The sequence below is a fragment of the Rana temporaria genome, chromosome 4 (assembly GCF_905171775.1).
Source record: "Rana temporaria chromosome 4, aRanTem1.1, whole genome shotgun sequence".
Classification (NCBI taxonomy): domain Eukaryota; kingdom Metazoa; phylum Chordata; class Amphibia; order Anura; family Ranidae; genus Rana; species Rana temporaria.
Window position 1 is genome coordinate 244,696,426 of NC_053492.1, and position 20,836 is coordinate 244,717,261.

The window sequence follows — 20,836 nt, forward strand, 5'->3', positions numbered from 1 at the left end:
ATTTACATATACAATACACCCTCTTAAAGGAGGTTGAAAAAGGGAGGGTCTACTGGCAGAATCATCGGGTAATAAACTATTTTACAAGGGTGATTCAGAAAACTGAAAAATGCTTAAGTTTCTTTTTTGCTGATAGTTCCAACTCATACATTGCCTGAGAGCATACTCTGGTCACTTTGGTCCCACCCAGTTGGTGCTTGGTAAACAAAACAATCTTTCAAAAGTTGGATTGTTTTGGGACAGAGGTAGGCAACCTTGGCACTCCAGCTGTTGAAACTTCAAATCCCATCATGCCTCTGCCTCTAGGAGTCATACCTGTGTGTGTCAGGGTCTTGTAATGTCTCATGGGATTGGTTGTTTCACCACAGCTGGAAGGGCCGAGGTTGCCTACCCCTGTTTTAAAATGATAAACAATCACACAAAGTCTAGGAGAACCTGTAAAGAAGACATGTGCTTTGTCGTACACAGTAGTAAGACCATAGGTTATAGAAAATGATATGGCCACAAATATTTGACAACTTTTAGGTGCTTGGGGCCAATAAAGGTCAATATTTGGGTCAGGGGTTGGGGGGAAAGGGATTTTGGGGGGGACTTTTCGCGGCACTGATACAAACAATCTGGTAAAAGGTATCGATATTTATTTAACAAAGAAAATACAAATATAATACGAAAGAAAATTTAAGAACAATCCCCACATTATACATCAGAAAGTAATTAACAGACTGTGTCTTAGTGGAATCGATGACCTCGACCGGTTTTGCGGTTTTACCGCTTCTTCAGGAGGAGATTATGTTCTAAAAGGTATGTACAAACAAATGAATAAACAAGCAGAATATACAAAATATGTATACATTGTGTATAATTCAAAACAGCGCATTGTACAGTGGAGCAAAGCACTCACCCAGGTTGGTCATATGGTCAGACGTGGAGCCTGGCAAAAGCCTTCTGTGGCGCGTGGAGGGGGATATTTTTATTTAGACGGGCTCTATTAGGATAAGGAATAGAATGAGTAATATGTATAGGGGGATGGTCGGTTAATTATTGAGGTATGGATCACCAGGGGGTGAAGAGGGTGTGTAAGTGACCAAACAGGACAAGGAGGACAAGGGAGGGGGGGGGAAATGAAAAAAGAGGGAGGAAAGAAGGAGGAAGAAAGGAGAAAGAAAGAAGAAAAGGAAAGGGGGGGGAAAGAAAGACTGGGGGAAGAGAAGGATTGAATGGGGAGGTCAATAAGGTAAGAAATAGACAGGGAGAAAAGGGGGACCAGGAGGGTAGGGAAGGGGAGCCTACAAGGATTGGGAGTGACTTTATATTAGCACAGGGTTGGGGTCACGGAGGAAGGGGTGGGGCGCAGGAGGGGGATGGGGAAAGGAAAAAGGGAAGGGGGAGGGGGAAGTGGGAAAAGGGAAAGGGGGAAGTAAGGGAGGGGGGGGGAGGACAAAAGGAGGGACGGGAAAGAAGTTTTGGAACGGGGCAGGGGGAAAGGGGAAGTGGGAGGGATAGAGGGGGGAGGGGGAGAGAAAGGAGGGGTTATTAGTAGAAAGGAGAGGGGAAGAAGAGAAGAAAAGAGGGGGAGGGGGGGGGAAAGTGGTGAAGGAGCAAGAGGATATTGGTTGAAAGAGGAAAAGTAGGCAATGACCATAAAAAGGGGGAATGTGGGGGAAAGGAAAGGGGGAAAAGAGAGCAAAAGTATTGGTGAGGGGTGAAGAGTAAGGAAGGTAAAAAAGGTGAAAAAAGGGGGGGGGGAGAGGGCTGGTGGGGAAAAAGAGGGGGGATTTAACTGTGATCGGGGATTAAAAAGATTAAAAGGGGAAGAGAAATTTAAAGGGGAGGGGAAGGAAAGGGGAAATTGGGGGGCCAGTGGGAAACACCAACATATACACATCAAGAGTGCGGTGTTGCATGAAAGATTGTGAAAAAAGTTGTCAAACGTTGTCAAAAGTTGTTAAAAGTTGTCAAATATTTGTGGTCATATCATTTTCTATATTCAATGGGATGTAGGCACAATTTTTACTCCTTGTACTCCTATTTTAAAAGAGGCGATACTCTCCCCTTTTTTCAATTTTCTAAGACCATAGGTTATTTTCATTAGCTGACAGCACATCGAGTTACCATTACTTGTTATGGTGGAAATAAAAATTGCATTGGTCACTCTATATATAAAAAAAAAAATGAAAGTATACAAAGGTTAAAGATAACAACAAAAGTCTGTGGTCTGTCTTAAGTAGTCTTCAAAAGTCTCGCTTCCTGACAGTATTCAGCAACTTAATTTACATTTCTCCATCTGAGTCACAGAGTAATCTGTAAAGCCAACAATGACTAATAAATGCTCCAATAATTGAATCATCAAGCTTTCAGTGAGTCAGAATTCATTTGCTTGTGATGAAAGGTGGCTTACATGCAAAGGTACTCTCATGGTGCACAACTTGTGCACAGATGTAGACAGGACAGACGGTTTGCGGTTTTAACTGGCTCCACAGACATCTCCAAAAAAAATAGCAATTCACACTGTACTGTACCGAACCAAATCCTTTCAACCGCTTGTGTCAAAAAGAAACCAGCTTTTGTGAAAAATCGGATGTTCTATCTAGAAAAAAAATACGCTAAAGATGACATTCCTAAAATTACGAAACCGAAATTGGGTAGACTGTTACTGTAGAGTGTGCTTCTAATTGACTTCGAAGATCGTTTTGTTGATATCAATCTATACTGAATTGAGTATCGAAAAACAGAGCTTTAAGAGATGTGATAGAATCCTAGAATACAAAAAACTTTAAACTGACTTTACAGATCACAATGTACATTATAAATTGTACCATACTGAGACATCAGTCATAACATTTCCCACCACTAGAAAAGCTCAATGAGCTGCACCCAGGACATTCACTTTAGAGATATTTGTGTGCCAGCATGTACCCTACTGATAAATTGTTTTCTTTTATTTGACAGGAATAAAAGAAAAAGATTATTTAGGAGGAAATTACTGCAGAACTGTCAACCAACCCATTAATTCTGCACAGAACCTTTGTGTGTGGTATTATTGCTAATAACTAATAGGTCCTCCATCTCCACATGATCCAGAATCGTGCCAAAGTCAACAATTATCAGCCACTTCTTTCAAAGTTTCAATCAAGAAATCTGGTTAACATTTGAATCATAACTTTATTCACAGAAATTCAGGGGTGAATAAGCTTAAGGAAAACAATATATTACCTTTAAATGATGCCTCTCTCTATTAATATACATTTTCCGTAAATCACAGAATCGTTATTCATGCGACAGTTTGTCTTCATGCTGAGTAGTAACACTTTGGAAGGTCATTGTGGGCTCATGGAAGACTCCGTTTTGATGTCTAGATCCGACACTCTTACAGCGTCTATAAGAAAGGAAAATATGTTTGTAATTCATCATCAGAGTAAAGAAAACCAAGGAAAACACATCAAAAGAGGATTGCAAAATGAACAGCACTAAAGTGCAGTACTCTCACTTCATCTTTTTATCCCACTTGGACATCCAGTTGATTATCACTGCACACAGTGAGTGGGTGGTTACAAAGTCTGTAGAAGCTAAGCAGGCATGATCTAATTATTAACATTTTTTACATTTTGACATAGATATAGCCAAGTGAACATGTAAGTCTAGCCTCTCAGCAGAACCCTAAAGAGCTAGCACTTTTTTTAGGAAACCAATATGATGGGCTAGAAAACACAACCCCGATGATCAACTTAATAATGGTCGTCAGGGGAAACCATCACCTGCGATGAGCAAAATAAATCTAAATAACACTGGCTTTCTTTAATATCATTAGAAACGGATATTTGTAGTCCTTTAATTTACTTTCAGCAAGTACGGTACATTTTTTTGAGGTATTTTCCTTTTACACGGCTGCCACACCATATTTTAATTACTGTGTTTCACGTACAGATGTACAAGTGTTCCTTCTAGTTTTCTTTATGTAAGGAATTTAACCAGAAACCCTTAATTACAACATATGTAAACTCTAATAATGAACATATTGGTACATTTTAGGGTACATAAAATATATAACTGAAGGCGTTTTGTTTTTTTATACCTGTTCAACGAGTGTAAAAAAAAAAAAAATACCTGTTGATAATGTCAACAAACTGCCTGTACACTCTGCCTGTGCTATGTCAAGGAGTTTAATCAGCCCTTCCAATTCTTATCTTGAACTACAAAACGCTTCATCTCTATGTTGTGGAGATGAGAGGAAGAGGGAAAAAAACAACTGGCCAGTGCTCATGCCTTTCCTTGCGATTGTCAGCCCGAGAAGTTAGGCGCTGAGCCAGGATCAATGGGTATTTTTTGGTACTTGCAGAGTCTTTAAATAGATAAAACATGGAGAAATGTCCATGTCTTGCAAAGATGTACTGTATATAGTTTTTATTACATTTTAATGACCATTGAGGCAAGTTCATATAGCTGTAAAGGGAGTGTATTGTTGCCAGTCACCTAAATTACAGGATACCCATAAGGCTGGTACACATGGGCTGTATACAGAAACTGCATAGTTCGACCACAAGGTCCTCTTTTTTTTGGGTCAGCCCGCTGGTTTGGACGAAAAAAAAAAAAGAAACTTTCCATGTGTACCAGGCAATAGACATTGGAAGACAGTCAGATCTACAGGCACAATTTAATTGCCCACAGGTCACTTAACGTAGTGCACTCCATAAACACTTATTCTTAGAGAAGAATAGAGATCAGGGCAAGTTTTCGAACCTACCTCACTAGTCTACACTAAAGTATCTGACTACTGTCAAAGACTTGACATCTGCACCTTGTCTAGTCCAAAAAAAAAAAATGTCAGGTTTGGGTATCTATTATTTCCGATCTAAAAACTTCCACAGATTTGCATTGAGGGAGTGATAAGTAGCCAGCACAACCTTCATATGAAATTAGTACATATATAGATGTACAAAGCATGTACACAAATGCAACACAAATAAGCTACGTTGTTGTAAGCCGGTAACAATAACATTTAAATGATCCAAGATTTTTTTCTTTTTAAAGCCAAAGACTAAATATCACAACTAGAAAGGGAGTCGGAACAGATGTGGCCGGCAGTAAGATTCACACAAAGCAGCCGACAACTGAGTTTTGTGTCACCAAGGGAGGGGGGGGGGATTTTTAATATATTTGTAAGTGAATAGTTCTTACCAATCACATGTTCACACAATGGTAAGGAGGGGACTAAATTGACACAATCTCTAAAGATTCACTTGACCGTAATCTGGATCTGCAGGTGCTGCTTTTTTCCTATGTTCCTCAATGTGACTAAATGACTGAAGAAATCTCTGCCTACTCATTACCAGATACATGGGTATAATCTGTTGAAAAATCACAGGTGTTAATCTACACAGAACAAGTGATGACTCATTTAGTAACATAATGAAGATCTAATGCCCAGCACAGGACTCTTGTTTTCTCAGTATTTGCAGAGTACATAATCATGCTGTTGACTTCCCCTTTGGAAAGTTAACACAATTTACATGCTTCTATTTTAAACCATGATTTATATATTTAAATATTTCCACATATTTACTTCTTGTCATCAGTCACCGTATCATTGTGGCTAAAACTACAGTGTTTTTTACTCAAACTGTATTCATGCAAGAATAGGCAGAAACTATTTTTATTGCTGTAGACAAATCTGTGAGGGTGGGGAAATCTAAAGAACCAAATTGGGGTGGGAAAATATAATCCATACTCTACATAAAGTGCAAACATTGAAAAACATTAAAGTGCACAGCTTAAAAAATGGTGCCAATACAGGAGTTTTGCCGGTAGAAGGAGCTCAATGTTATCCTACTGTATATGTCCATGTACATTAGGATGCTTAGAGGCATATTTTAAGCTCACCATTTAGAGGCAGAAAAAACAACTTCTGGTTTGTGCTTTTAAGAGAAGTTTTCTGGCAGGAAAAGGGTTAAATGCTCCTAATTGCCTGTAACACTCTATATGAGCAGTGTGCACTCCAGTGTGCATGGAGCTTAAAGCCTGCAAGAGGTGACCTTTCTCCAGTTAATCATGCAGATAAAAAGTAGTAAGTTTATAACTTTCATTCTTGTACAATAAAGAGATTTATGTACATATAGATTGATGGAGGCTTCACCTTCCTCTTATTATAAGACACAGGGTGGAGGGGTGTGACACAGCCTGTGACTGACAGAAATCTGCAGTCACCATGTTATTGCCAAAAAATAAAGATTTGATTTCAAATATCTATTTGTATGACAATTTAAACCCGTTTATTGATAATTGACTCTGTATTCCAAAGGCTTTTTTTATTTTAAACCTGTGACCAGCAGCAGAGGACTAGAAGGTCCTCCTGCTTATGTTTCCCTGCAGACAGGCTGGGAAAGACATGGGCCATGTGACAGCTATGTACTGATTAGGATACAATGATTTTTTTTTTATTATTATTAAAATAATTACAGTGCCGTCATCCATATACAGAAATGCAAGGGGTCATGTAAATTAAACAGAGACCACGTAAATTAAAAAGAGACCCTAACTTAAATATGTGCAGGGATAAAGCACAGAAAAAAAATCAAGTATTTAAAATTAAATACGCTATTTCTTGGATTTATCCTTATCTTGTTTATATTTAAAATTCTTACCTGCAAAAGTGCAACTCCCTAATCTCCACATATATAACTCTTTATCAGTTTTGGAGAGTCAGTCAAAATAAAAACAGCTATTGTGGATTTTTTTATTAGAAAGCCCAGTATGCTCTGTAAACATGCTGCAAAAAAACTTTCCTAGAGTAAATATTTTTTTTAAATTAAGTAAGGATCTGATAAAACATTAGTTCATGGATTTGTAAAATAAACTTAACCAAAAACCATTACAGTATCTTTCTTAACTACTTCCCCATTCTTAGGATGTATCTGTATGTCTTCAGATGGGAATGGTGATCGGATATCCATATATAGTTTTTGTTTAGCCAGTGATTCCCTACAATGTAAATGTGATCTGGTGGCTCACAATCACTTTTACAGGCAGAAGGATTACCCCCCCCCCCCACCCTGTCACATTTATCTGGTTCTTCTGTACCCCCGGAAGTCCGGTACCAATGTGACCTGTCAAATCAGATGCCCCAGTCAGAGTGAAATAACTTCAGTTGTTCCATTGTGACGTCATAAACTGGAAGCCATGAGGATTTTGTCACTTCCGGGTTTGATATGTTAGTTTACAACCCGTTAATGGCTTGTAAAGCATCTGATCAGACTGACTTTGGTTTGACCAGACGCTTTGGAGGTCAACGGAGAGACATAATAGACCCCATATCTCTCCACATGTCACGGTCCATGCTAGGTTGTTCATCCCTTGTGATAGCAATAAAGTTTAATCAAAAAGAAATAAATGAAAAAGGTACAGCACCAAAAAAATAAATACATATAGATAGAAGCTGTCATAGAAGCGACGGGGATCCGACTTGGATTCCCACCAATTCTAGCCGCGGCATTTGGAATGAATCATGAGGGGGAAGTCCACGCCAAATTTTAAATAAAAAAACGGCATGGGTTCCCCCCAGGGGCATACCAGGCCCTTAGGTCTGGTATGGATTGTAAGGAGAACCTCCTATGCTGAAAAAATGGCGTGGGGGTCCCCCCACAATCCATACCAGACCCGTATCCACGCACGCCGCCCGGCTGGTCAGGAAAGGAGGGGAGGCGAGCGCCCCCACCCTCCTGAGCCGTACCAGGCTGCATGCCCTCAACATGGGGGGGGGGTTGGGTGCTCTGGGGCAGGGGGGCGCCCTGCGGCCCCCCACCCCAAAGTACCCTGTCCCCATGTTGATAAGGACAGGGCCTCTTCCCAACAACCCTGGCCATTGGTTGTCGGGGGCTGCGGGCGGGGGGCTTATCGGAATCTGGGAGCCCCCTTATTAACGTGGGTCCCAGAGCATGATGGGACTGTGACGTAAAAGGCCTATATAAACCGGCATTACAGCGGGAAGAAGCGCCGCAAAGCGGCAAAGAAGAGCGGGCTGCGCCGCCGGTAGTAATAGAGCTAAAAAGAAGATAGCGGCGGCCAGCCCCGAAGAAGGCACCGGAGAGCCAGCGGGAGAAGAACCCGGGGAGCGCCGAGATGACAGCGGAGAAGATGGCAGAAGACCCCCCGAAGAGTGGAGAAGACCCCCCCGGAGAGCAGAGAAGACCCCCCGGAGCTGACTAATAAATTATTTTAAAACCCTGTGTTGCATGGCGCCCGCTGTTCACCTTTTTGGACGCCTATTAGAACCTATGGCTCTAATCAAGTGCTTCAAAAAAATACCCCACCACTGTAATTCGGGCTCCCGGCACCCGAAAAGGGGCCAGGCACCTAAACAGGGGGTGGCAGCATCGACCACAGATAGATTTATGCATTTAACATGGTTTCCTATGGCACACGTTCACACCTATGTGTTATTCGGCCAATGCATTTTTGGAAAGGGTCGGGACTTTTTCACCTGCAGTAGATTGCGTTTTGTGTGTAATAGACTTCAATAGAACCGCACCAGCAATGCAAGTGTTGCGTTTTTGATAAGTATTGCTTTATTTTCTTCTGTAAACTGTAAATAGCTGGTTGGTAAGGAGCGGGGCAAAAAAGGAATTGCCGGAAATAAAAAATAAAAAATTGGGAGAAAAAAAAACGGTGTGGGGTCCCCTCCCCAATCCATACCTGGCCCTTCAGCCAGTGACATTAATGGGTGACCCTGCCCCTTAATTATTTAAGAACTGACCGACAGCGGGAATGGGCAGTTTTTTTTCCCTTCCAAGTCGGCAGTGGTGGCAAAGAGATCTACATCAGGGGACATGGTTATTTGTTTTTTAAATAAAGCACTTGTCAAAAACTGCCTACTGTCATTTGCCCTTTTTTTTGTAAATGAGTAGGGGGAGTATGTACTCCCCCTACTCATTCACATTGGGGGGGGTGATCTGGGGGCCCCTTTGTTAAAGGTAGCTTCCGAACTCCGATAAGCCCCCCACCCACAGACCCCCACAACCACATTGTGGGGAAAAGGCCCTTGTTCCCAAAAGCCCCCTACCCCAAAGCACCCTCCCATGTTGAGGGCATGTGGCCTGGTACGGTTCAGGAGGGGGCGCATTCGTTCATTCCCTGCCTTTCCTGACACGCTGGGCTGCATGCTGAGATAAAGGTCCTGTATAGATCTTTTTTTTTGGCATGGGGGGGACCTAGAGTTGGATGCTCAGCAAGCAGAAAGAGTGACCTTGAGTTGGTATTATCAACTGTGTGTTACTGGTCTTTTTTGCCAGTGTGCTTTGTGTGATACATCTGTGAGTTTTCACCATTCTCATTACAGGGAAGGATATACATGTTCATTTCCCATTTTGAGCATCATCCACCATTTAAGATTCTGTAGGAGAGTACAGTAATCAAACTCCCTCAAACTCTGATGAAGAACCAGCATGTATATTCAGCTCAGACTCTGCTGGAGAAAGATAGATCAGACCAAAATAAGTGACACATGAGGAGGAAAGAGGGACAGAGGGACTTTGTTCCAGATTAGGGACAGTGCCTCAAAATCAGGGACAGTTGGGAGCTATGGGTAAACTGTTTTTTGCAATAGAATTTATATGCAGCTCCTAGAACTTTTTTTTATATAAAGCTTATATTATTTCCAAACTAGCATGCATCTATTGACTTATGGTTAATGTTATACTTACAGAGGCCCTGTCCAGGGTGGAGCACTGCGAACAATATTATCAAACCTACTCTTCTACCGTTTAAGGTTTTGGTACTCTTATTTACTTACAGGTTTATTGCAATATCCTGTTTGAGGTGGGCCATTACTCATAACCCCCCCCCCCCCAAAAAAAGTGGGCTACCCATACAACACTTGCATTCAATGACTGGATTATAAAGCCTCGTACACACAACCGGCTTTCGCGTTGGGAAAACTGCCATGAGACCTTTTGGCCGGGAAAACCAGACGTGTGTATGCTCCATCGCAGTTTTCCTGACAGGAAAACTGCCGAAAAAAAAAAAAAAAAAAAGAAGAAGAGAACCAGCTCTTTTTTTTCCTGCCAGGATTCCCGGTGGTTTTTAACCCAGTAGTTTTCCTATGGGAATGCGATGGAGCATGCCCACGGCCGGGATTCCCGACCAAAGCTCTCATGGCAGTTTTCCTGTCGGGAAACCTGGTCGTGTGTAGGGGGAAAAAGTTACTGAGGAGGTTCTCGTTTTTCCCGGCGTTAAAAAGTCCGCCAGGAAACCTGTACGTGTGTACGAGGCTTCAGACTCACTGCAGTGCATCTGCATCACACTGCATCAAAGAAGTTAGTGCACACCTCTGACCATTTAGTTGTCTAGTTAACAGTCAGATCTCTCAGCTGCACTGACAAACAGCCTGGGGATACATTACAATTTTCAATCATCATTGCCTTTAGCTTATTATTTATCAGTAATTTACTCAGACGCTTTCATATATGTAGACCATTTCATTTTAAAAAGCATAGATCTCTTAAATAAGGGCGAGTTTAAGGAATAAAATAATCAGTCAAGGCTGGTATGTTGACATTTAAAAGAGTTAATCGACTCACTTCCACCTAATAATCTTGCTATTAAGTATTACTTTCATCCTGCAGAGCACTGCACCTTTCAAACGCTCAGTGGAATCGTTGATGACAGCAGGCCTGTACACTCAACACCCGAACAGAACAAAAGATTTCCCTCAGTGCTACACCACACACAAACTGTTTAGTTTGCTTCTTTCCCTTTGCGGCACCACAAGCTGAAAACTTAATTAATCAGATCCTGTAGTGAAGGCATGTGGCATAAACGCAATGATCTCCAGAAACTGCAGTGAGCACTACTATACACTCGTGCTTGTGTTTCTGAATCAATTACAAATTTGTTATGAATTAGCAGGACCAGTCAAAACATATCCATCAGTCACTTCTCTGAGCCAATAGCAGAGATGAACATGTACAGTTCTAAAATGTGAACAATAATGGTATTAAAAATGGTACTTAGTAATAGTGCAGCAGGGCATGCCTATATACACGTACATATTTAGATCTATTAAGACAAATAACCCACAAATTGTCACTTTTAACTTTTCCTTTAACTCTTCCAAAACATACCTTTTACGCTGGATTAAAAAATTCTGTTTTGTGAAGCTGGAGGACAATGTTTAGGCAAGTAGCAAATGTATTTATTTCATTTTGATCATCCCTACAACTGTATACAGCAGTTTCAAACATATATTCATTTAAGTTTTGTTTGAAAAATAAAAGGAGTACATTTCCAAATACTGCATCCTTATTTGAGTTACAAAAGGTACTGGAAAGTTATATGACGTTAGACACATGAAAAATGTTACCAATGATAAAATTCCTATGTGATGAAAAAGCATATTTATAAAAATAAAGTCAAAAGCCCGGACACAGACACTGGCGCATATTTATGCCGCTGTAGCGTATCTCCTTTACGCTACGCCGACGCAGCGCAGAGAGGCAAGCACTGAATTCACAAAGCACTTCCTATTAGCAGGGGCAACCAATGTTAACTATGGCCGTAGTTCCCGCGTCGAAGTTTAAAAAAAATACGTCGTTTGCGTAAGATGTCCGTGAATGGCGCTGGACGCCATTTACGTAAACGTCTAAGCAAATGACGTCGGGGCGACGTCATTTAGCGCAATGCACGTTGGGTAATTTACCCGACGGAGCATGCGCAGTACGCTCGGCGCGGGAGCGCGCCTAATTTAAATGGTGCCCGCCCCATTTGAATTGGGCGGGCTTGCGCCGAGCGAATTAACGATACACCGCCGCAAGTTTACAGGTAAGTGTTCTGAGAATCAGGATGTAAACCTGTAAACCTGCGGAGGTGTAGCATACATGACATACATTACGCTGCCCAGGAGCAACGTTAATGTAGGAGAATCTGGCCCATTGAATACTTTTTTGCACATATTGCTTATTTGAACATTCTATGAAGATTTTCTTCCTTAAATTTTGCACTTTATCATATTTGTTTATTATTAGCATTGATTATTTAGTATTAACTAGCACTGAGTAAACGCCACATTTTTTTCTGCTTTTTTATTATCCCAGTGTGAGAACACCTTTAATGTTGGCAGCTACTCATTAGTCTCCCCTGTTTATTGTTGGTTTGCGCATTAGTATCCATATTTTCTGATTGCCTCTATGCCACACCTCAATGATGAAGTAATACATGCAAAAAGAGGCCTGACCAAGTATTGCGAGCATACTATACTGTACAGCCATAGGTTTGAGAATGACACAAATATTAATTTTCACGTTTCCTGCTTAAGTGTTTTTGGATCTTTTTGTCAGATGTTACTATGGTAAACGGAAGTATAATTACAAGCATTTCATAGGTGTCAAAGGCTTTTATTGACAATTACATTAAGTTTGTGCAAAGAGTCAATATTTGCAGAGTTGACCCTTCTTTTTCAATGCCTCTGCAATTTGCCCTGGCATGCAGTCAATCAACTCCTGGGCCACATCCTGACTGATGGCAGCCCATTTTTGCATAATCAATGCTTGGCATTTGTCAGAATTTGTGGGATTCTTTTTGTTCGCCCACCTGTTGAGGAATGACCACAAGTTCTCAATGAGATATGGGTCTGGGGAGTTTCCTGGCCATTGACACAAAATTGTATGTTTTGGTCCCCAAGCAACTTCGTTATCACGTTTGCCTTATGGCAAGGTGCTCCATCATGCTGGGAAAATACATTGTTCCTCACAGAACTGTTTTTGGATAGTTGCTCTTGGAAGGTGTTTTTGTATTATTCTTTATTAATGGCGTGAGCCCACTCCCTTGGCTGAGAAGCAACCCCACACATGAATGGTCTTGGGATGCTTTATTGTTGGTATGACACAGGACTGATGGTAACGCTCACCTGTTCTTCTCCGGTCAAGGTTTTTTCTGGATGCCCCAAACCATCGGAAAGGGGTTTTATCAGAGAAAATTACTTTACCCCGTCCTCAGCAGTTCAAATCCTGTACCTTTTGCAGAATTATCAGTCTGTCCCTGATGTTTTTCCTGGCAAGAAGTAGCTTCTTTGCTGCACTTCTTGAAACCAGGCCATCCTCCAAAAGTCTTTGTTTCACAGCGCGTGCAGATACACTCACACCTGCCTGCTGCTATTCCTAAATAAGCTCTGCGCTGGTGGTGCCCTGATCCTGCATCTGAATCAACTGTAGGAGACTGTCCTGGCACTTGCTGGACTTTCTTGGGAGCCCTGAAGTCTTTCCCAAAAATGCAGTAGAAATTATATTGATGGGATCAAGTTCATTATCATGGCAAAGAGGGACTTTGCAATTAATTGCAATTCTATTGATCACCCTTCATAACATTCTGGAGTATATGCAAATTGCCATCATAAAAACTGAGACAGCTAAATTTGTGAAAATTTATATTTGTGTCATTCTCAAAACTTTTGGCCACGGCTGTACATGGATATACTTTTCAGTAAGCCAACATTTCTGTATTAAATATCCTTTCTTTTATTGGTCTTATGTAACATTCTAATTTACTGAAATGCTGAATTTGGGGTTTGGGGTCTAGCTGTAAGTCATAATCATCAAAAATTAAAAGAAAGAAATGCTTGAAATATATCACTCTGTGTATAACAAATCTATCTAAAATATAAGAGTTTCACTTTTTGAATTGAATTACTAAAAAAAATGACATTTTTGATGATATGCTAATTTCATAAAGATGCACCTGTACATATAATTTACTTCTTGCGATGTTTAGGCTAAATTTATCTTTGCTTTTAGTACATAATTTAGTGAACAGATTTTGGCATCTAATATTTTAAATTAAGCTTTTACAAAAATTGCGTTTTTATAATTTGGGTGTACACATATTTACATTATTATTTTCATTTTTGCTGTAATTTTTATGTAGATTTTAAGTCCTTGTAACCCACTTGAGAACCTAGAAGTCTGCTATTTACATTATAAGACGTATCAGGTCTCCCGATTTTGTCCATGTTATGTTATTATAAAGTACCCCCCCCCCCCCCCCTTTGGCTTTCAATCATCTCTATGACTAAGCCCCACTCAGTGAAAAGCAGTAGATGGGGCAATCCTAAGGCAGTGATGGTCAGTGCCATGCTTGTGGATGTCTTACACAATAAATGCAGATGACAGACATTTATCCTGTGTGTGGCCGCTCTTTTTTCTACATTGAGCACTTTGCCACAAGGCTGAATGAGATAATGTGGTGAATCTGTGCAGAAAGAGAACTTTTTTTATTTGTCATTGTGACACTGAAAGCCCATGCAAGGGTAACCTTTTGTGCGATTTAAAAAATTTACTTTTTTTAAAAAGTGGGCAAAAAGCTCTGAAATGTACCTCACTGACTGCCACTACATTTGAACTGAACCCCAAAATATACAATATACCGTATAGGCACACATATAATTATACACACATTTATACATATATAAACACATAAAGAGGGCACTCACAGGACTGGAGAAGCGTGTATGAAGTAACTTTCTCACGCCTTGATAATGGTGGCAGGGACCAACCAAGATTTCAGTTTTTACAAAACACAGCTACTTACTATGCATTATGTTGTAAAGTGAGTGCCATTTTGATTTGTTTACATACTAAAATACTTTTTTGTTATCAGGTCTCTTACCAAAGTAAACCTTCAGTTCCCTGCAAGAGAAGTAGCAGTATACTAATCTTTTTTGATAGAACATGTTAACTAGCTTCTCTCTGTTCAAAGGTTAAGCCTTAAGGCTTCCATATGTGCCTTTGGCATCTGAAATATTTTGGGAGTGTTAGATGCCGTGTCCCCTGCAACACTGTGGTTTCTCGCTCTAACCCCCCCTATGTCACTGCTATATACTGTAGTTATGTTTGGATTGGAGAAAGAACCCACTGCATGCAGCAAATCACAGGAATTTTACACTCCTGGAGCTGCTGAATGTCAAAACACTAAAGCCTGGTAAACACAGGTAGTTTTTTTCATTCAACCCAGTGAGCTGAATGAAAAAAAACCTGAGGAGCTTGCTGTACTAACTATGCAAAGTTAGTGTAGCAATCTCACTGCTGAGCTATAGTATTCTGACAGGAGGACTGCCCCCTTTGCCAGAACACACTGGTCAGTGCTGATCAGATTTTGGTCAGCTGCTGACATTCCAGTATGTCCATTCAACAAAAGATGGATGATAGACTGGCTTCTGTTGGACAGGCTGCTTTACACACTGGCCGAACATTTGGCCCGCTTGTGCCAGCCTAAAGGGAGGCCATAGATTGTGTGATTTATTTCTTGTAACCACAGGTTGCAGGAAAGAAAATCGCTTGATTCCCCCATGAACACAGTGTTGATGGGGAATTCCTCCCGTGGAGCCAGTTGAGGTTCGAACCATCTATGGCTGGCTTTAAAGGGGCCGTAGCACTGAAACAGAAGGTAGGTAGGAGATCTAACCAACAGCAAGGTTAGTATACCATTACTTCTCTTGCAGAAAACTTGCAGTTTAATTTGCTTCGAGATCAGATGGACACTGAGAGCAGGTACTACCCTTAAGCCCCATACACAACATCAGATTATCTGCAGATTTTTGTCTTCAGATTTACCAAAACCATGTAGTACAAGGGCCTGCCTGATTGCATACAAATTGAAACTCTTAAGGTTTGACCTCATATTATATGGTTTTGGTAAATCTGAAGACAAAAATCTGCAGAAAATCTGATGGTGTGTATGGGGCTTTAGCCCTCTTCCACGCGAAGCGCACTGCGTTGCTACGGAGTCCGCCAGCTCCCACTGGCTTAGCGGAAGATCTCTCCGCTGAGCCGGTGGATGACTTGTGCTATGGGGAGATCTGATGAAAATGGACAGCATGTACGGATGGGGACATATCGCCATCCATCTGATTTTGGCGGATCGGATGTCAGCGGACATGTCTCCACTGACATCCAACGCTCCATAGGACTGCATGGAGTGGCCGTTCAGGTCCGCCGTCAAAACTGACAGGAGGACCTGAACGGTCCGATCGTGTGAAAGAGACCTTAATACTAACTTATATATTGCAAATAGGTTTCAAAAGAGAGGACAAAGATTTTTTTCTTACCAATACACATTGACATTGTAACATGTCATGATTAACCATGCAATAAACACTAGCCACATACCATTTATTTCCACCCACGCAATGAAACTGATCACTAACATAAATTAAATAAGTGAAGGCTTAAAGGTCAAGTAGATTTCCAATGGCATAACAAGTAAATCGAATTGAATATATACAAGTTCTACCTTTTATCATGTGCTTACAGAAATTACGTGTATGATAACCATAATCTGATGTAATAGAGACACACACCTTAAATGATGGCAAATATAGATTTCATCAGCTATGAATTCATTTCTGGCAATTACCGTTTTTAGATTATTTCATGCAGTAAATCTGTCGTACCCTACTTCTAATGTAATCATTATGTTAGAAATCACCTTGCAGTGATTTTATGCAATTCCTTAATACCTATGTCAGACAACACCATTAATCTTGTGCCATGCAATATATTTAATTGTGGGTAATGGGGAGGGGATGACTTTTGCCACTAAGGTGAGGTACACAGGACAAAGCTATCATAGAGCTGCCTGGACTTGATACTTGGAACACCGAGGGTCACTAAACATAGAAGAGATCTAGATCATATCAGTCATCACCTCTCTGATCTTTTACATTTATATATTCACTCATTCCATGGCACAGAAAAAGTCAACACAGTAATCCAAAAAGCAAACATGCCACATCCTTATGAAATCTGAGCACACCACTCCAGAACAAAGGAGCCCTTTCCCTTCATATTCAAGCTTAGAAATGCACAGTAAAGATCAACACACTGGCATGCGCTTCACTCCCTCTGGAACCAGCACATATTTTACCTTCAAATGTTCATGCTAGATTATAACTGCATAAAAAGTAGGAGCCACTGTGCTATGCCTACCATCTAGTGAGACTGCATTCACCAAATGACTGGTAGCAGATTATTGTTTTTTGGACCTATGGACCTTTATATGCTATTATAATGGTGACAATTGTACATAGCCTTGGAAGTATTTATACCCCTTGAAATTTGCCATGTTTTGTCATGTTACAACCAAAAACGTAAATGTATTTTATTGGGATTTTATATGATAGACCAACACAAAGTGGCACATAATTGTGAGGTGGAAGGAAAATGATAAATGGTTTTCATTTTTTTTTACAAATAAATATGTGAAAGTGTGGCGTGCATTTGTATTCAGAACCACCTTTCACTGCAATTACAGCTGCAAGTCTTTTTGGGGATGTCTCTACCAGCTTTGCACATCTAGGAGAGTGACATTTTTGCCCATTCTTCTTTGCAAAATAGCTCAAGCTCTGTCAGATTGGATGGAGAGCGTCTGTGAACAGCAATTTTCAAGTTTTGCCACAGATTTTCAATTGAATTTAGGTGTGGACTTGGCTGGGCTATTCTAACACATGAAAATGCTTTGATATAGATCATTCCATTGTAGCTCTGGCTGTATGTTTAGGGTCATTGTCCTGCTGAAAGGTGAACCTCCACCCCAGTTTCAAGTTTTTGGCAGACTCTAAGATTGCCCTGTATTTGGCTCCATCCATCTTCCCATCAACTCTGACCAGCTTACCTGCCATTGATGAAGGAAAGAATTTCCACAACATGATGCTGCCAACACCATGTTTCACGGTGGGGATGGTGTGTTCAGGGTGTTGTGCAGTGTTTGTTTTCCACCACCATTTTACTTTTGGGCCAAAAAGTTCTATTTTCTATTTTTCTATATCTGACCAGAGCACCATCTTCCACAAGTTTGCTGTGTCCTCCACATGGCTTTTTACAAACTGAAAATGGGACTTCTTATGGCTTTCTTCTTGCCACTCTTCCATAAACACCAGATTTGTGGAGTGCACAACTAATAGTTGTCCTGTGGACAGATTCTCCCACCTGAGCTGTGGATCTCTGCAGCTTCTTCAGAGTTACCATGGGCCTCTTGGCTGATTCTCTGATTAATGCTCTCCTTGCCTGGCCTGTCAGTTTAGGTGGACGGCCATGTCCTGGTAGTTTTTTTTTTATAACCTAACCCTGCTTTAAACGTCTCCATAACTTTGTTTCCTGACCTCCATGTTGCTATTTGTTCACTAAGGTTCTCTAACAAACCTCTGAGGGCTTCACAGAACAACTGAGAATAAATTACACACAGGTGGACTCTATTTACTAATTAGGTGACTTCTGAAGGCAATTAGTTCCACTAGATTTTAGTTACGGGTATCAGAGTAAAGGGGGCTGAATACAAATTGCACTCCACACTTTTTAGATACTTATTTGTAAAAAAACTTTGGACGCAAATTATCATTTTCCTTCCACTTCATAATTACGTGCTACTTTGTGTTAGGCTATTTAGGTTGGAACATGACAAAATGTGGAAAATTTCAAGGGGTGTGAATACTTTTTCAAGGCACTGTATACTGGTTCCTGGTGCAGCCTCTTCAGGGGTGTAATGAATATTGCAGTTTTGGAACTATCCCTGTTTGTTTTTTTTATTATATAACTACTGTATGTTTTAAAGCGGAGGTTCACCCAAAAGTGAACCTCCGTCCCTCCGGTGTCACATTTGACACCTTTCAGGGGGGAGGGGGTGCAGATACCTGTATAAAACTGGTATTTGCACCACTTCCTGGTATAGACTCCCATGGGAGTCCCGCCTCTCCACGTCACCCCCCCCCCCCCCGTTGTGTTCTGGGAAACACACGGCTCCCAGAACACAGCGGGGAAAGGCGCAGCGTGACTCGCGCATGCACAGTAGGGAATCGGCAGTGAAGTTGCAGTGCTTCACTTCCCGATTTCCTCACCGAGGATGGCGGCTGGGGAAGCCGAGAGCTGAGCGGTAGCGGGCGACCTGGACAGGTAAGTGTCCATTTTTTAAAAGTCAGCAGCTACTGTATTTTTAGCTGTTGGCTTTTAAAAAAAAATTCAGATGAACCTCCACTTTAAATCTTCAATGAATAATAAAGAAAAAGCAGCTGTATTTTGTGAGCATAACTTACTTAGGGGGTCACACCTAAAAAGTCCCATATTTTTCTCCTGTTGAAATGTGAGCTATAATATTATTATACAGGATTTATATAGTGCCAACAGTTTGCGCAGCACTTAACATTTACAATTTACAAGACATTACAATACCATTACAATTTGGTACAAGAGGAATTAGAGGGCCCTGCTCACTGGAGCTTACAATCTAGGAGGGAGGGTCAATTGATACAACAGGTAATAGCTGTGGGGATGAGCTGATGGAGAAAGTAAAACAGTGTATTAGAAGCAGCATAAGCTTCTATATATACATTTTGGTAATTTTACCATGAATAAAATTGGTGTTTTTGCATCTAAAAATGCTTTATATCTCGTTAGTCAATTGTCTCATTAACAAAATAGTAAAATTTTCTAATTTTTCAAAATAGTAAACTGTGGGTTAAAATCTGTACTGAGTTTCTAGTTATTGCTGTACTGACAAATTTTGTGAGTAAATTCCTGAAAATGGACTGTGACCTTACCGTAACTATATATAAAAAAAAAGGTTGATAAAAAGTTCAACATGGCACTGGCATCAAAGCACCTCCCTTATCACACTCCTTTTATCTGCAATAATAAAGATCACCTCTGCAGTCAATTATGTATATCTCGTAATCAGTAAGAGTAGAAAGCGCTAGTGCTGTGTGATAATGAAACTGTCTGCCCCTTCTAACCTCTATTGAAAAGCCCTTCATGGGGCTACGTCACTGTCTCCTTAGGAACACACCCATGAAAGCACAGTAATGCCGCCGCATGACTCAGAGCCATGATGAGAGAGGAATCTCTGGTTTCTCTGCGGAGTCAACAATTAATACCTTTCATTTAATCCATACTCTTTTTAAAACATATGTATTAAATTAGTAAAATAGTACTCCTCTAGCTTACATGAATTTATTTCTACAAATGTGATAAGGCCTAAAACTACACAGATCTGTCTGCAATTGTAAATTAACTTGTGGGTGGCAACCACCTTCTATATAATATTTGAATATCAAGGGGTTAATCTTCTACACTACCTTGCTACTAAAGTGGAACTCCAGCCTTGCAATCTCCCATCCCCCGATATCTATCTATCTATATCTAGATATATATCTAGATGTATATACAGTGGGGATCGAAGTTTGGGCACCCCAGGTAAAAATTTGTATTAGTGTGCATAACAAAGCCAAGGAAAGATGGAAAAATCTCCAAAAGGCATCAAATTACAGATTAGACATTCTTATAATATGTAAAAAAAAAGTTAGATTTTATTTCCATCATTTACACTTTCAAAATTACAGAAAACAAAAAAATGGCGTCTGCAAAAGTTTGGGCACCCTGCAGAGTTAATATCTTGTACTGCCCCCTTTGGCAAATATCACAGTCTTTCAATTCTTGTTTGAGGTATCTTTGCCCATTCTTCCTTACAAAAGTCTTCCAGTTCTTTGAGATTTCTGGGCTGTCTGTCACGCACTGCTCTTTTAAGGTCTATCCATAGATTTTCAATTATGTTGAGGTCAGAAGATTGTGAAGGCCATGGCAAAACCTTCAGTTTACGCCTCTTGATGTAAACTATACACACTGACTGTACATTCTCCTTTAGATCTACCATCAATTATGTAGTGCAAGGGCCTGCCTGATTGGATACAGAGTGATTGACTAGAAAGGCGTTTCCTCCTATTATATACATTTAGTAAATCTAATTTTGGCCAATGTATGGCCATCTTTATACATCTAAAATTACTAGTTGTGCTTTCAGTGCCATTAATTTG

At 40.6% G+C, this 20,836-nt stretch overlaps 1 protein-coding gene across 1 annotated transcript in view; it reads right to left on the bottom strand.

Moving 5' to 3' along the window:
* BACH2 (BTB domain and CNC homolog 2) overlaps positions 1–20,836 on the bottom strand; it is a 331,038-nt gene that overhangs the window by 156,843 nt on the left and 153,359 nt on the right. The window contains exon 3 of the mRNA XM_040350098.1: positions 3,214–3,376. Coding sequence (XP_040206032.1) covers positions 3,214–3,246 — 33 coding nt within the window. The 5' untranslated portion in view covers positions 3,247–3,376. The remainder of the gene's footprint in view (positions 1–3,213; positions 3,377–20,836) is intronic.